At 38.0% G+C, this 17,174-nt stretch overlaps 1 protein-coding gene across 1 annotated transcript; it reads right to left on the bottom strand.

Annotated features, from left to right (window-relative positions):
• Positions 1–3,740: 3,740 nt before the first annotated feature.
• On the bottom strand, positions 3,741–16,976 carry LOC128224205 (U3 small nucleolar ribonucleoprotein protein IMP3-like). The gene is made up of 7 exons (XM_052933971.1): positions 16,810–16,976; positions 10,301–10,408; positions 7,714–7,788; positions 7,023–7,102; positions 5,740–5,791; positions 5,123–5,195; positions 3,741–4,967 (listed from the first exon to the last, which is right to left on the bottom strand). Exons 1-7 carry the CDS (start codon positions 16,944–16,946, stop codon positions 4,941–4,943), a joined length of 552 nt encoding a protein of 183 aa, XP_052789931.1. The 5' UTR covers positions 16,947–16,976; the 3' UTR covers positions 3,741–4,940.
• Positions 16,977–17,174: the final 198 nt, after the last annotated feature.

Here is a 17,174-nt window from a genome sequence, read left to right as displayed (position 1 = left end):
AATTAAAAATGTTCGAATTCATTTTCTTTCCAATTGTACGTTGCCTTTGACTAAAGCATCTAAACTATTTCTTAATCCTGCTTCTACTTAATGTTCACTTCATCTAGGCTCATAACTAATAAGGTCATGGTCACATGTAAGAGGTCACAGCCATTCTCAATATTGAGACAGTGATGGACACAGTGACCACAAATGTTCACTTCATTAAGAAGACCTTCTAGACTCGTAACTCAAAGGTCAAGGCCACATGTAAGGGGTCACTGCCATTCTCAATATTGAGACAGTGACGGACACAGTGAACACAAATGTTCACTTCATTAAGAAGGCCTTCTAGACTCGTAACTCAAAGGTCAAGGCCACATGTTAGAGGTCACAGCCATTCTCAATATTGAGACAGTGACGTACAGTGACCACAAATGTTCACTTCATTAAGAAGGCCTTCTAGACTTGTAACTCAAAGGTCAAGGTCACATGTAAGAGGTCACAGCCATTCTCAATATTGAGACAGTGACGGACAGTGACCACAAATGTTCACTTCATTAAGAAGGCCTTCTAGACTCATAACTCTAAGGTCAAGGTCACATGTAAGAGGTCACAGCCATTCTCAATATTGAGATAGTGACGGACAGTGACCACAAATGTTCACTTCATTAAGAAGGCCTTCTAGACTCGTAACTCAAAGGTCAAGGCCACATGTAAGGGGTCACTGCCATTCTCAATACTGAGACAGTGACAGACACAGTGAACACAAATGTCCACTTCATTAAGAAGGCCTTCAAGACTTGTTACTCAAAGGTCAAGGCCACATGAAAGAGGTCACAGCCATTCTCAATATTGAGACAGTGAAGGACAGTGACCACAAATGTTCACTTCATTAAGAAGGCCTTCAAGACTTGTTACTCAAAGGTCAAGGCCACATGAAAGAGGTCACAGCCATTCTCAATATTGAGACAGTGACGGACAGTGACCACAAATGTTCACTTCATTAAGAAGGCCTTCTAAACTCGTAACTCAAGGTCAAGGCCACATGTAAGGGGTCATTACCATTCTCAATATTGAGACAGTGACTGACACAGTGACCACAAATGTTCACTACCTTAAGGCCTTCTAGACTTGTAACTCAAAGGTCAAGGCCACATGTAAGGGTCACTGCCATTCTCAGTACTGTGACAGTGACAGACACAGTGACCACAAATGTCCACTTCATTAAGAAGGCCTTCAAGACTCGTAACTCAAAGGTCAAGGCCACATGTAAGGGGTCACTGCCATTCTCAATACTGAGACAGTGACAGACACAGTGAACACAAATGTTCACTTCATTAAGAAGGCCTTCAAGACTCGTAACTCAAAGGTCAAGGCCACATGTAAGGAGTCACTGCCATTCTCAATACTGAGACAGTGACAGACACAGTGAACACAAATGTTCACTTCATTAAGAAGGCCTTCAAGACTTGTTACTCAAAGGTCAAGGCCACATGAAAGAGGTCACAGCCATTCTCAATATTGAGACAGTGAAGGACAGTGACCACAAATGTTCACTTCATTAAGAAGGCCTTCAAGACTCGTAACTCAAAGGTCAAGGCCACATGAAAGAGGTCACAGCCATTCTCAATATTGAGACAGTGACCACAAATGTTCACTTCATTAAGAAGGCCTTCTAAACTCGTAACTTAAAGGTCAAGGCCACATGTAAGGGGTCATTACCATTCTCAATATTGAGACAGTGACGGACACAGTGACCACAAATGTTCACTACCTTAAGGCCTTCTAGACTTGTAACTCAAAGGTCAAGGCCACATGTAAGGGGTCACTGCCATTCTCAGTACTGTGACAGTGACAGACACAGTGACCACAAATGTCCACTTCATTAAGAAGGCCTTCAAGACTCGTAACTCAAAGGTCAAGGCCACATGTAAGGGGTCACTGCCATTCTCAATACTGAGACAGTGACAGACACAGTGAACACAAATGTTCACTTCATTAAGAAGGCCTTCAAGACTCGTAACTCAAAGGTCAAGGCCACATGTAAGGGGTCACTGCCATTCTCAATACTGAGACAGTGACAGACACAGTGAACACAAATGTTCACTTCATTAAGAAGGCCTTCCAAGACTTGTTACTCAAAGGTCAAGGCCACATGAAAGAGGTCACAGCCATTATCAATATTGAGACAGTGAAGGGCAGTGACCACAAATGTTCACTTCATTAAGAAGGCCTTCAAGACTTGTTACTCAAAGGTCAAGGCCACATGAAAGAGGTCACAGCCATTCTCAATATTGAGACAGTGACGGACAGTGACCACAAATGTTCACTTCATTAAGAAGGCCTTCTGAACTCGTAACTCAAAGGTCAAGGCCACATGTAAGGGGTCATTACCATTCTCAATATTGAGACAGTGACTGACACAGTGACCACAAATGTTCACTACCTTAAGGCCTTCTAGACTTGTAACTCAAAGGTCAAGGCCACATGTAAGGGGTCACTGCCATTCTCAGTACTGCGACAGTGACAGACACAGTGACCACAAATGTCCACTTCATTAAGAAGGCCTTCAAGACTCGTAACTCAAAGGTCAAGGCCACATGTAAGGGGTCACTGCCATTCTCAATACTGAGACAGTGACAGACACAGTGAACACAAATGTTCACTTCATTAAGAAGGCCTTCAAGACTCGTAACTCAAAGGTCAAGGCCACATGTAAGGGGTCACTGCCATTCTCAATACTGAGACAGTGACAGACACAGTGAACACAAATGTTCACTTCATTAAGAAGGCCTTCTAGACTCGTAACTCAAAGGTCAAGGCCACATGTAAGGGGTCACTGCCAATCTCAGTACTGAGACGGTTATGACACAGTGACCAACATATTCAAGAAGTGAAAGTTTTGTCTGGAAGGTGACACTTGTGCATTGTGGTAAATTTCATAGTCCTTATTTTCATGTAAATGGAGAGAATCCTGCACTGCAAGTCCCGAGTTATTGCCCTTGATGTTATTATGTTGTGCATGTCTCCAGGTATTTGATCTCCTCTCATATTAGTACCAAATTTGTTCTAATAGACAAGCAGCCCTAATAGAATATAAATAAATGTGCGGCAAAATTTAAATAACTGTTAATTCTTTAGTTAGTCGAAATGATTATTGATTGGTCAATATTTATCCAATGATGAGATGAACAATTAAATAACTTCCAAAACTGACCAAAAGATAATATGTGGATAACACATCCCATTTTATACAATTGGCCCCTGTACTTATATACTAAACACCACCATCCAATTTGTAAGCAAGAGCATCTATTAGAACAGTACAAATGTTTTAATTTTCCATCACAGAAAAGAAGTGCAACTCTGTTTATCTCCATATTCCTTACAGTATTAGTGTGTGTACTTTATTCTGTTAACACATTTGTACCATGGGGAAATTGAATGACAACCTCTTGTTTTCATTAATATTAATGACGGGGGGAAAATACTACTCTTCCAACAAAATCGCATGGTGCAATTCCATACTCTTCAATTTAGATTAACCAAAATGTCATGCAGGGGTTTAGTTACTAAATATAGAAACTAACACACCACATAAATTGATTGGCTTAGATTCAAAGGGGTCCCCATACAGCAATAAATAAAGTTTTCCTTGCTAAATGACCCACAGTACTCATTGAAGCAGACAGGGGGTATTGGATGATGGTGAACACAGACTTTGGTTTGGAATATTATGTTGAAGAATTTGTACGCAATTCTGTTTCAATATTTTATTTCATGTATTTTTACATTAATCATAACAACTTTGAGTACACTTAATCAAGTAATATATATTGTGGGATTGATGTCATTATTGGGGATATGAATGCAGTAGGGCTGGTTAAAGTGTGTGGAGTCCGTCTCCACGCATTCTTTTACCAGCCCAACTGCGTTCATATCCCCGATAATGACCTTAGTTACACAATTCATTATTTATATTTACACCAATATTTAATTCAAAAATCGTTTAAAAAACATGTCATTTCATCTAAGCAAACTTTACAGTAATTCTTTCTCACCCATTCTGTAAATAGAACGACCAGATAGTGACCGGAAATAGTTTATCAAATGAAATCACAATAACGCGGGGAAAAATCAATCAATTTAAAATGTAATATTGAAACACTCCTGACAAAAAATCATTTAACAAATCATAAAATAACACTTTCTAGCGTGTTGTTTTAAGTTTTTCAGCACCTGCGGACACAATACGAACAACAAGATAAACAATTTTCAATTTACATTGTGTTCATCGGAAAATATTCGCAATTGCTGAAAGACAGTTAATTTAAGTTGAGGTGTAAATATTTTGAAATACAATCAAAATTAAAATAAGATATGAAACTACAGGTGAAACGAAATTACCCAGAGGTTTTTTGGATGGTCATAGCATAAACTCTTGACAATTCATGAAGAAACAAATAAAGTTGTGTGAAGTTGTGGTTGTTTTTAAGTGAAAAAGGAGCCTGATAACTCAAGAATTACAAAAGCCAGACTTATGTGCGTATCATCACTTGCAGCATGTGTACTACGTTTCATTTGAATATCTTAAATATTCTTTATATGTGGCCATGGTTGAATTGTTTTTAAAGACATGGCCAACAATGACTTTGTGAACAACACAAGGGCTAACACAATACCTAGACCTTTGTCTTTATAAAACAGACAAGCTAAAAATGTTCACCCAATTTTCTTACTAACATTTTCTTTAACCCCATATTATTTTTATGGTCCATAATAATGAAATGTTGACATTATCCTCCCATCCCTGCAGACAAAGAAGGTGAAAAATTGTTTTTTCCAAACAAGGGAAGGAACTTGAAGGACCTCGGAACTGGGAGAAGTTGCTCCCATTTATGATAAGGACCAATGCACCAGAGTATCACAGCCTACGCTTGGAACGCCACATGTCCAGGTCAGGCCAGCATGTCAAAATCATCCCGCTGAAAAAAAAGAAGTTGTATTACAAACATTAGTAATGGTAGTAAATATCATTAAAATGAGTTGTATGCAACTTAATCCTTTCCGTGTAAAAATTATCCTGTTAATGTATACACAATGCTTTGTGTCAAGTTATCACAACAAATTCCCAACATACCATGTCATTGTAGTCCAGGACATGTTTCTTGATGGCTGAGGTGTCTGTCCATGTAACAAAGTCCTCCATTTGTCTGAAAATACAACAATGTTTAGTCAATGTCCTGAACATATTTAGTGATCAAAATAGAATAAACACTCTTCAAATCTTAACCAATAATAAAACATCATACAAAATTCATTTTAATTAAATACTGTTTCACAAAATACATGAAGAACCCCTCTGATAATTGAAGCTACAAATGTATTTTTAAAACTTATTTGCCTTAAAAAATGCATGAGAACCAATACAGTTTATTAAGAGAAAAAATGCACTACACAGTAAGCTGATTATTCAGAACTTTTTTTTTAAGTAAACAAGCACAGCTTAAACGGTTGTCTTATATCTTATCAGAAGAACTGCAGATCACAAATGTGTCCATGGAACTTTCAGAGTATTTAACAATAAAATATATGGCCTATAAAGGTTAACAACAATGCCGATAGCCATAAAGCTAACTTGAACAATGTTCTGAACTATCCACCAATTCTTTGTCTTCAAAGACTTGATATCATTCAGACTCTGCATCATAAATTACAAATAGTGAAATTCTAATGCTTAATGCCATAACAACTCACCTGGTAACCAGAAATGCAGGGTCGGAGACAACCTCTGGCCCAACCCTCACATCTGCCTCAAGGTCAAGGTCAAATTATATTAGACAATTTTGAATACCTACATATAAGAAGAGGTCAAATAACCTTCACCAAGGTCAAACAACCTAAAAGATGTCAAATTACCAGTGACAGACACTTTCAAAGCCTAGCTCAGGCCAATATTTACTTCATGTCAAGGCTGAGACAAACGCCTAGATTTAGATTCAACAAATTAAATGTGAACAACAAAATAACTAAAAAATAACAATCATATCAAGCAACTTCGAGAATTGATATACCCAGTCAAGTTTCATTATTCAAAGGACGTCATTACAAGACCCCAATGTCAGCAAATATTTATTAAAACCTGCATTTAAATTGACATAATCAGTAAACATGTGCTACGTCATCCAGGTCTGTGGTTTTTTACCAATACACTGGTGTACGTTGAATAAGTTAGGACTAGGCTACCGTATGTGTTATATACCGGGTACGTTAAAAGCACACTGGTATAAGCTGTCAAACATTGTTGTAGGCATAGGCGGAAATATTATGTCGAGACAGACTGGCATGGAGATGTACTTGTTGATAACCAATGAGTAAATTGCTTCAAACCTATATCTGATCTATCAGCAACGCATATTGACATATTCAGACATATTACTTATTAGTATTTCTTACGATGAAGTAACTTATTTAACTTGTTTCCACAATACAACAAAAAAAGCGTTTTATTGCATTTTGCCAGCGTTTTGTTGTCCCTGTACATAAGGGGGCCTGTGACTAGCTCACAATCAATCTCCAGCTGTCATCAGAAGATGGAGGATCCTGAGAAACTGCGACAAGAATACCAACTAGAGATTCCCCAAAATTAGTATGACATCAAATTCACATTTTACCAGGTCCCTGCCAATAGGAATATGAGGAGAAGAGGTCATCTACTGCAAAAGGTCTGGGCCAGACCATGGATCGGGAGTTGCTGGCAGTTAGGCTGTACAACAACGGGGACCAGACCCATGGAGCACTTATGTTTATGCTGATCATCTTTTCTGTGAAGTTTCATGAGAATTGGTTCATTACTTTTGGAGCTACAGGCAATCTAAGATGTTTCAGAGAGGTGACTCGACAGGTCTGATACAAATCTTATATTATAGACCCCTGATATCTATATCTGGGGTTATAAATATTTGCTGTTACATTTTCAAGAATCCTGCTATTTTCATTATTGAAAATCAAAACCTCATCCACCTAAACAAAAAGGATACGTCCTTGCTCTATAAATGTTGTAGCTGCCTTCAGGGTCTGGGCCATGTGGTTACGGACCATGACCACAGGTAGCCTACGCCTGGAAAGAAAATAAACAAGCACTTCTGTACAATTTGAGATTAGGGATGCATAACATTATCTATATGTCAGTCGAGTTAGTAGGTGACCCGATATGGGATATACAGGGCAAAGGGAACCCTATTCAGTGAGAGCAAAAATGGAACCTGAATAATTATGGTGTCCTACACCCTGCATACCCTATATCTTGAATTTTCTTGAAACTCTGAATGTATCTTAACTTATAACATGATTCTTTTTTTTTACAAGTGTTTTTGCAAAGGCATAGAAACACCAAATTAGTCAAAGTTTAATGTAGAACTTTTTCTGTGGGCTTGTGCTCATTTTGAGTAATTATAAGCAAAATATAACATTTCTGATGGGCTTTTCAAACACAGAGATTAACCACAAATCATGTTTATAAAGTAGCATACTTCCTTAAGCTGAGTAATTCAACCACATTACATTGACAATCTTTTTGTTCTTTGTCCATGGCAATTACCTAGCAACCTTTTATCTAAACCCTTAAGTTACCAACATGTTTATAAACTCTATTTTTTATTATAGTATGCCAATATGGTATAAACTTCATGACATTGAACAATATTTCATACACTAAGACAATGACCCCACCTGCAGAATGATGATGCGTTGACATCATCAGCCAGTTGCAGACTCCTCTTGGTTGGTATCAGCCCCAAACTGTGTCTGCAATACAAGAGATCATAATAATGACATGTATAATCACAGTTTTAACAAAACAATGAAAAAGAAAAAAAAAATTAGAGCAAAAATTGAATGTTTTTGCTCTAAAAATATTTTTTTTCTTTGAAATATTGGCAAAAAGTTTTTATGAACACATTGTATAATTAAATAACTAAGATTGGACACAGGCAATTTTTATGAGAATTCTTGGGAAAAAGTGCATCCTTATAATACACACAGCACAGTAGAGTATGGCATGCATCTATATGGTAAAATGAGTTGAGATTGAGATTTGACTTGATTATTTTCGTGATATTGGGGCCAGGGTTCACCATTGACCACTGTTTGTACAGTTGTATGAAATTAAACTTGCCATTTCCTTTTATATGTTGTATCTATTTCATTTATAATTACCTGGGTACCTAGACACACAAAATACCCTGAGCAATAAATCAACCAAATGGTTAAAACTGGACTCTTGACCACATGAAACTGATTTTATTACCAATTACAGCAATAAACCAATTAAACGTGACTCCAGTCTATTTGTTTGGCAACCATTTGGTTACATTATACCATAATTAGCTGGACCATTTCCTGTCATTTAATCACCACACATATTTTGAGAGCATCTGAAATGTCCCATTTGGCATAATTATAACCCTTGGGAGTTTAATATAATTTATATACAGAAATAAATTTAGTTATTATCAAATATATAACGGTGGCAATAATTTTAATCTTGAAAAGTCTTGAGTCATGATCGAAATATCTGAGTTTTGTTGATGTTATATAATATACATCATAAGGGAATGTGGCCCGTTGTCTTTCTGATTGGGAAAAATGCAAAATGTGTCATGTGGCCCGTTGTCTTTCTGATTGGGAAAAATGCAAAATGTGTCATTTTGACTAAAATGTGGAATTTTTAGAAAATAGACTAAAAAGATAAAATGTTATGGGTCATTATTTTTCACATTTGGGAAAAAACTGTTTTAAAATTGGAAATGGGGGCGTATTTTTGTCTTAAATTGGTCAGAAAACCCCACGCTGGTTTTGAGGATAATTCCAAGAGTTGAGAGTTAAAAATTCAAATATGTTTATTCAATGTCACTTCAAACCTTTTCGCTTTCACCCATAGATTTATACATACAGTAGTAAGGCAAGCTAAAGAAAACCATATTCTAATTGAGTAATTAGCCTATTACATTCCTAAACATTGCAATCTGCCCAAAATCTGCAACTCATTTTCCTCTCATTTGTCATGCAGAACTTGTCGTTTATTACCAGTCGAATAAATCAAAGCAATAATCATTTCCCCACCGCCCTGTTTGCAAAGTCAATCAAATGAATAAACGCCAATGAAAATTTAATCAATTAATGGCATGCTTGATTGCCCCGATGCAGAGAAAGTAAATACTGAACCATTGTTCCCACACATCATGGCAGATCTGAACCACCGACGCAGAAAAAAATCTTCATTTTTATACTCATGTGCTTGTCAATACTTCTGATTGTTAAAATTTTGCGAGGATTTAATTTTGCGAATCAGTTAGTTCATGACTTAAAGCCTAACAAAATAATAATTTACCTGAATTCGCCAATGATGAAATAAAGGCATAAATTTTTTAAATCTTTTCAAATTCATCAAAAAAAACAAAAACAAAAACATGAAATTCACATAAACTGAAAAAAGGACCTCAAAAATTGTAACAATTTACAGCAATATGAATGTTAACTGCTACCAATGATTAATGATATCTTTTATTGCTTAAATTGAAAATAAACTAATGCATAGCCACATAGTCAAATATGAGCATATTTGAAGTCAGAAAATAATTACACTATCTCTAATGAAGTCCCCAGTGATATTCACGACCTAGTTATGAAGTAAAGTTGATTTTTTTACATTTTACATGCTAACCAATTGACATGATCGAAAAGCAGACATTTTTGTCTAAAAAATTTTTTATGACCAACGGACAAAACTCAACCAAAAGTTTAACCAGAATTATTGACATATTGACAATGTGTACCTAGTTTCATATTTACGACATTATGTTCGGGCCCCGATTTCACAAAACTTCTTAAGCCCCTTATAACAGGATTAAGCTAACCTCTCTATTTTTGATTTTCAATAAACTGTGTAATGTTAACTTTTTTAAGAGTTTTTATACTTCAGAAAATTATCATCAAGATTATCAGAATAAACAATTTTTCATTTATCAAAATTTTATTTAAGTATGTATTTTGGCTTTTTGAAATAAGCAACTTAAGCCTGTTTGGGTTAAGAAGTTTCGAGAAATTGGGCCCAGAAGTTTGAAGGCTTAAATCTTAACAATTTTTTTTAAGTAGAAAAACTAAATATTATGCGATTTCCATGAAATATGATAAATAACCCGAATAAACTTGGCAATTTCGATAATTCGTCCACCTATGAGGGAGAGCGGATTTTGTTGGGAGAACAAGTTTTACATAACTAATGAAACAAGCATTGGAGAATACAGTAAGTGCGTACAGTTTTTCTAGGATCTGACCGACGGCCTCCTGTCTGAATGGATCCTTCACATCTAGTTCCTTGATTCTCCGCACCAGCTCTCGTACCTGGCGGGACAGCTTGTTGTACCTGAAATCAATTCGATAACCATGTGGCAAATGATGGTTACTAGTTTTGTGTCAAACTTACAATTACTACATGTAGCTCTTCACCTTAGGGTCGAGGGTCAGCTGAGTCCCCAATCTTTTCAGACAACAAAATTTATAATATAATTACTTCAATTTCCTTCAAATCTTCCAATGCATCAGGTTGCTAGTAACTAATCTCTGATTAGTTTTCCACTTTATTGTTATAGTATTACAAGAATTCTCATTTGAACATTAGGTGAAAACTTTTTCAAATAATCCATTTTTGTTTAAACACATTTAAAATATTTTAATATATGGCCTAGTCCTAGTGTGTTTGGTGGGTGGTCTGGTGGGTACCGTAAATATATGACCAAGTGGTTAAGCAGTTGGTGGGTGGTTTGGTGGGTAAATACATGACCAAGTGGTTGAGCAGTTTGTGGGAAGTCTGGTGGGTAAATAAATGGCCAAGTGGTTGAGCAGTTTGTGGGTAGTCTGGTGGGTAAATATATGACCAAGTGGTTGAGCAGTTGGTGGGTAGTCTGGTGGGTAAATATATGACCCAGTGGTTGAGCAGTTGGTGGGTAGTCTGGTGGGTAAATATATAACCAAGTGGTTGAGCAAGTGGTGGGTGGTCTGGTGGGTAAATATATGGCATAGTGGTTGAGCAGTTGATGGGTAGTCTGGTGGGTAAATATAAAACCAAGTGGTTAAGCAGTTGGCGGGTAGTCTGGGTGGTAAATATATGACCAAGTAGTTGAGCAGTTGGTGGGTAGTCTGGTGGGTAAATATATGGCATAGTGGTTGAGCAGTTGGTGGGTAGTCTGGTGGGTAAATATATGACCAAGTGGTTGAGCAAGTGGTGGGTAGTCTGATGGGTAAATATATGGCCAAGTGGTTGAGCAGTTGGTGGGTAAATAAATGACCAAGTGGTTGAGCAGTTGGTGGATAGTCTGGTGTGTAAATATATGACCAAGTGGTTGAGCAAGGGGTTGGTAGTCTGGTGGGTAAATATATGGCCAAGTGGTTGAGCAGTTGGTGGGTAGTCTGCTGGGTAAATATATGAACAAGTGGTTGAGCAAGTGGTGGGTGGTCTGATGGGTAAATATATGGCCTAGTGGTTGAGCAGTTCGTGGGTAAATATATGGCCTAGTGGTTGAGCAGTTGGTGGGTAGTCTGTTGGGTAAATATATGGCCTAGTGGTTGAGCAGTTGGTGGATAGTCTGGTGTGTAAATATATGACCAAGTGGTTGAGCAGTTGGTGGGTAGTCTGGTGGGTAAATATATGGCCTAGTGGTTGAGCAGTTGGTGGGTAAATATATGGCCAAGTGGTTGAGCAGTTGGTGGGGAAATATATGGCCAAGTGGTTGAGCATTTGGTGGGTAGTCTGGTGGGTAAATATATGGCCTAGTGGTTGAGCAGTTGGTGGGTAAATATATGGCCAAGTGGTTGAGCAGTTGGTGGATAGTCTGGTGTGTAAATATATGACCAAGTGGTTGAGCAAGTGGTGGGTAGTCTGATGGGTAAATATATGACCAAGTGGTTGAGCAAGTGGTGGGTGGTCTGATGGGTAAATATATGGCCTAGTGGTTGAGCAGTTGGTGGGTAAATATATGGCCTAGTGGTTGAGCAGTTGATGGATTGTCTGGTGTGTAAATATATGACCAAGTGGTTGAGCAAGTGGTGGGTGGTCTGATGGGTAAATATATGGCCTAGTGGTTGAGCAGTTGGTGGGGAAATATATGGCCAAGTGGTTGAGCAGTTGGTGGGTAGTCTGTTGGGTAAATATATGACCCAGTGGTTGAGCAGTTGGTGAGTAGTCTGGTGGTTAAATATATGGCCTAGTGGTTGAACAGTTGGTGGGTGGTCTTGTGGGTAAATATATGGCCTAGTGGTTGAGCAGTTGGTGGGGAAATATATGGCCAAGTGGTTGAGCAGTTGGTGGGTAGTCTGGTGGGTAAATAAATGACCAAGTGGTTGAGCAGTTGGTGGGTGAATATATGGCCTAGTGGTTGAGCAGTTGGTGTGTAAATATATGGCCTAGTGGTTGAGCAGTTGGTGGGTAAATATACGACCAAGTGGTTGAGCAGTTGGTGGGTAAATATATGGCCTAGTGGTTGAGCAGTTGGTGGGTAAATATATGGCCTAGTGGTTGAGCAGTTGGTGGGTAAATATATGACCAAGTGGTTGAGCAGTTGGTGTGTAGTCTGGTGGGTAAATATATTACCAAGTGGTTGAGCGATAGGTGGGTAAATATATGGCCTAGTGGTTGAGCAGTTGGTGGGTAGTCTGGTGGGTAAATAAATGACCAAGTGGTTCAGCGGTTGGTGGGTAGTCTGGTGGGTAAATATATGAACAAGTGGTTGAGCAAGTGGTGGGTGGTCTGGTGGGTAAATATATGGCATAGTGGTTGAGTAGTTGGTGGGTAGTCTGGTTGGTAAATATATGACCAAGTGGTTGAGCAAGTGGGGGGTGGTCTGGTGAGTAAATTAACAGCCTAGTGGTTGAGCAGTTGGTGTGTAAATATATGACCAAGTGGTTGAGCGATAGGTGGGTAAATATATGGCCAAGTGGTTGAGCTATAGGTAGGTGGTCTGGTGGGTAAATATATGGTGAGGTGGTTGAGTGATAGGTGGGTGGTCTGGTGGGTAAATATATGGACAAGTGGTTAAGAGATAGGTGGATGGTCTGGTTGGCAAATAGATGGCCAAGTGGTTGAGCAATAGGTTGGTAGTCTGGTGGTTAAATAGATGGCCAAGTGGTTGGGCGATATGTGGGTGGTCTGGTGGGTAAATATATGGACAAGTGGTTGAGTGATAGGTGGGTGGTCTGGTGGTTAAATATATGACCAAGTGGTTGAGTGATAGGTGGGTGGTCTGGTGGTTAAATATATGACCAAGTGGTTGAGTGATAGGTGGATAGTCTGGTGGTTAAATATATGACCAAGTGGTTGAGTGATAGGTGGGTGGTCTGGTGGTTAAATATATGGCCAAGTGGTTGAGTGATAGGTGGGTGGTCTGATGGTTAAATATATGACCAAGTGGTTGAGTGATAGGTGGGTGGTCTGGTAGTTAAATATATGGCCAAGTGGTTGAGTGATAGGTGGGTGGTCTGGTGGTTAAATATATGACCAAGTGGTTGAGTGATAGGTGGGTTGTCTGGTGGTTAAATATATGGCCAAGTGGTTGAGTGATAGGTGGGTAGTCTGGTGGGTAAATATATGGCCAAGTGGTTGAGTGATAGATGGGTTGTCTGGTGGGTAAATATATTGCTAAATGGTTGAGTGATAGGTGGGTTGTCTGGTGGGTAAATATATGGCCTAGTGGTTGAGTGTTTGGTGAGTGGTCTGATGGGTATATATATGGACAAGTGGTTGTGCGCGTGTTTGGTTGTCTGGTGTGTATAGAACCATATTAACTCTTTTTTAATAACACAGAATGGGGTACTGCTGGGAGTAATATTTTACAGAAGTTTGATATGCAAAATTGTTGTCTGTGTCATTAGAAGCTTTGCACACCTACAAAAGGTAAAGCCTGTTTTATACGCATTTTATGCTTGTTTTGTGCAAAATACTTTAGCAGTTACATGGTAAAATATAAATATAACCCTTTATAATCTATATTTCAAACATCAAATACTTCTCTAACAACATTTTTTTATTTTTTCGTACACACCCCGAGTTTTATTTTACAAACTTGTTTAGACATTTTGGAAGAAGAATCCCAATTTGAATGTCTATTATTTTATACTAGATGGGAGACAAGCAATTTGGAAAAGAAGTATGAAAAAATGGGAGAGAGTTTTTGTCTGCCTAGAGTTAAGATCATACTTGGTTTAACAATTAGAATAAAAATTATGTTCTGTTATAAGCTCTGAAAACTGTTCGAGTCTGATAATTTTGAGTATGAATATGACAGCATCCATGAACATATTGAGATAGAAGTGGGGATATTCATAATGCACCAGTCAATTGTAACCACAGCCCACCCAGGTCCAGGGAATATACTGGGGATAGCCGGGCAAATGGTTAGGGTTTTTTTACCTTCCAGGTGGTCCTGCAGTTCCGGGTATTTTTTTCTTTGTGCCAAAAATAGTAGAGAATTTACATACCTAGATTTCCTGGGATGCGGGAGCATTTGGCAGGGATATTACCAGCAGTTAGTCCCTGCAGGCATTTTACCTGGCTTGGCTGGACCAAAAGTCAAAGTCCCCACTATTTCCAAGACCTTGGGGGGCCATGGTTAAAAAAGACTGGTGCATAAAAAGAGTTATGTATTTGAAATTATACCAGGGTTCGACACTAAGGGTCGTCCCGTAGTCCGAGACTACCAGTTTTTTAGTCGGACTACAAGAAATTTTAAGTCAATAGTCCATCGGACGACTAGAAAAATTAAATATCACATCAGTTAATTGAGCATAAAATCTTTATTACGCTTAAACTTGCATAAAACTTCATGTTAAAAAAAAGCCAAACATCAGCGGTAAATGCTCATTCTAAAGTTTGCCGAAAATGGCCGAACAGTTCCGGACAACGTGGACTGTTCACCGAATTTTGCGCGCATTTCATATAGCCTTTCGACCAATATTTAAACCAGTCTTTAGAATGTCTTAATTTAGAAAGGGAAAAACCCATTTCCCACTGTGTGGTGTGTTTTAATCCTCAGACATGTAAACCTCTGCCAATCTCAGCGAGGTAGATTTGGGTCCAGAAGTGGTAGAATTTTTATGTCCCTTGCATTTTCAGTCAGAAACAATGATAGATACAATGTAAACCAAAGCTTGATTTTTTTTAGATTTTCTGAAAATATGTCGGGGTTATCCAGTGTTCTCAATGACACGAAAATGGGCGATTAAAATGGCAGTAGGGCCGGTTCCAATTTGGAAAACTAAATGAATTTTCAATAGAATAAGTAGAAGCTGGTCGGTTACTTTACTATTTGAAACGGTTCAACCGAAACTTATTAACCCTGGTTATCATGGTTTAGGGTATTGCCAAATGTCGGTGTCTCGATAAAGCAACCAGAAGGAACATAATGTCTGGCTTGAGAAATCTTTTAAATGGCTTTTAGAAGAGCAGCTGATAAAATAATTATACTGCCAAAATAGGTCTAATGCAGTGTAAGTGCAGACGACGGCAGACTTGTGTGCGTTAATTTTTCGCGCCAAAATGTCGTAACATTTTATGCATTGAAGCTAGGGCAAATAACAACTTTGATCTTACTCCCATATTAGAAAAGTAATTAATAACACTTTGGGAGTTTATTTCATTATGTTTTTTAATCATTATGTTATGGTATGTCATTTAGATTAACAAAGAATACTGAATAATAGGATGCCAAATTATCAAATATTGCCTATAAGTAGAATGTCTGTCATTTGTGCCGTAACTTAGCAACAATTTCGGTAGAGGTGTCAAGTGATTTATTACACCGTTTTCCCGAAAGTGACAGATTAAGGGGGTATTTTAGGATGGTTCTTATATCTTTATTATGGGGCATATTAGAATGGTTTTTAGATTTTTTTAAGGTTTGGAAATGATATTTAAAGGCCAGAATTGTTTTTAAGATTGAGATAGATAAAAAAAGACAAATCAAATGATGATGACAATAGTCTAAGGAGAAGGCTAAGTCTGGCAAAACACTCTAGAAATCGGTTGCAGGCTTGCAATATTTTGGACTACCAGAAATTTTGCTGGACTACCCAGATTTCAGATCCAATAGTCCAAGGGACTACCTTGTACAACATATAAGTGTTTAACCCTAAATCATACATGCCATATCCCGGGGGGGGGGGGGGGGATTTTGACCCATCCCCTGGTCCCCCGCCGGGGGATCCATATCCCCTGGAATTTAAAAAAAACTGGAAAGCTTCAATAATATTATGAGTGTGAAATTCCATGAAGGACCATGATGACTATGTCCAAAAATTATTGTAATTTGAGTGTATTTCTGTATTTATTGTTATATTATAAATGCAGATATTGCGCAAATTTTCGTCGCGTAAAAACCCCCTCGTGTAATTTCAAAATCCCCTGGAATTCAGACCAAAATCCCCTGGGAAGCCTCTCAGAAATATGGCATGTATGCCTGAATACATAACTGTTTTAAAAACACATTGCGTTTTAGCATTTATTCATGTATATCAGCTCAATACGCAGTAATTTCAGATATTCTAACACAGGCTAGTGAATTTTCGGTAAAGCAATAATTGTTAATTTACTAGTCGGGCTTGCTTTAAGTTTCAGATGTTAATTTTGAATGACTAGTAGAGCTTAAAGTGATATGTCTATCACAGTTGACACTAGGAGGCAAAAAAGCGCTATTTCTACGTCACACAGGTATTTGACATCAGCGACAGATTGCTCGTGTGGTCACTGTCGCGAAATTATATGACATTCTGACTTACTTTGTATAGTCTTCTCTCCGTTGAATGTAATACTTTTTCATGACCTTCAACTCGTGTAGATTGTTGTCGACATTCCATGAAATGAAGTCGACCTTCTTCAGAAGCTTCTTTTCGTGGAACTTAAGTTTTCTAACCATGTTTACACGTTTTCTATGTAGTGAAAATGGCAAATTTATTTTAGGGGAAGCAACTGCTGACATCATTTAAGGTTACATACAACCAAACCTCAAGGATAAGTTACCAATAATATTAGTGGATAACAACACCTTGATAAGTTCGAATATGCCTGACAAATTATCACCACTATGTATTGAAGTGTACCTTATTTATGCATCTATCAGCAGCCCAGCAAGCTCAATGCTTAA

This window comes from Mya arenaria, chromosome 17, assembly GCF_026914265.1.
Source record: "Mya arenaria isolate MELC-2E11 chromosome 17, ASM2691426v1".
NCBI classification, from domain to species: Eukaryota; Metazoa; Mollusca; class Bivalvia; order Myida; family Myidae; genus Mya; species Mya arenaria.
The sequence above is the reverse complement of the archived record's forward strand: the minus strand, read 5'-3'. Positions and strand labels throughout refer to the sequence as shown.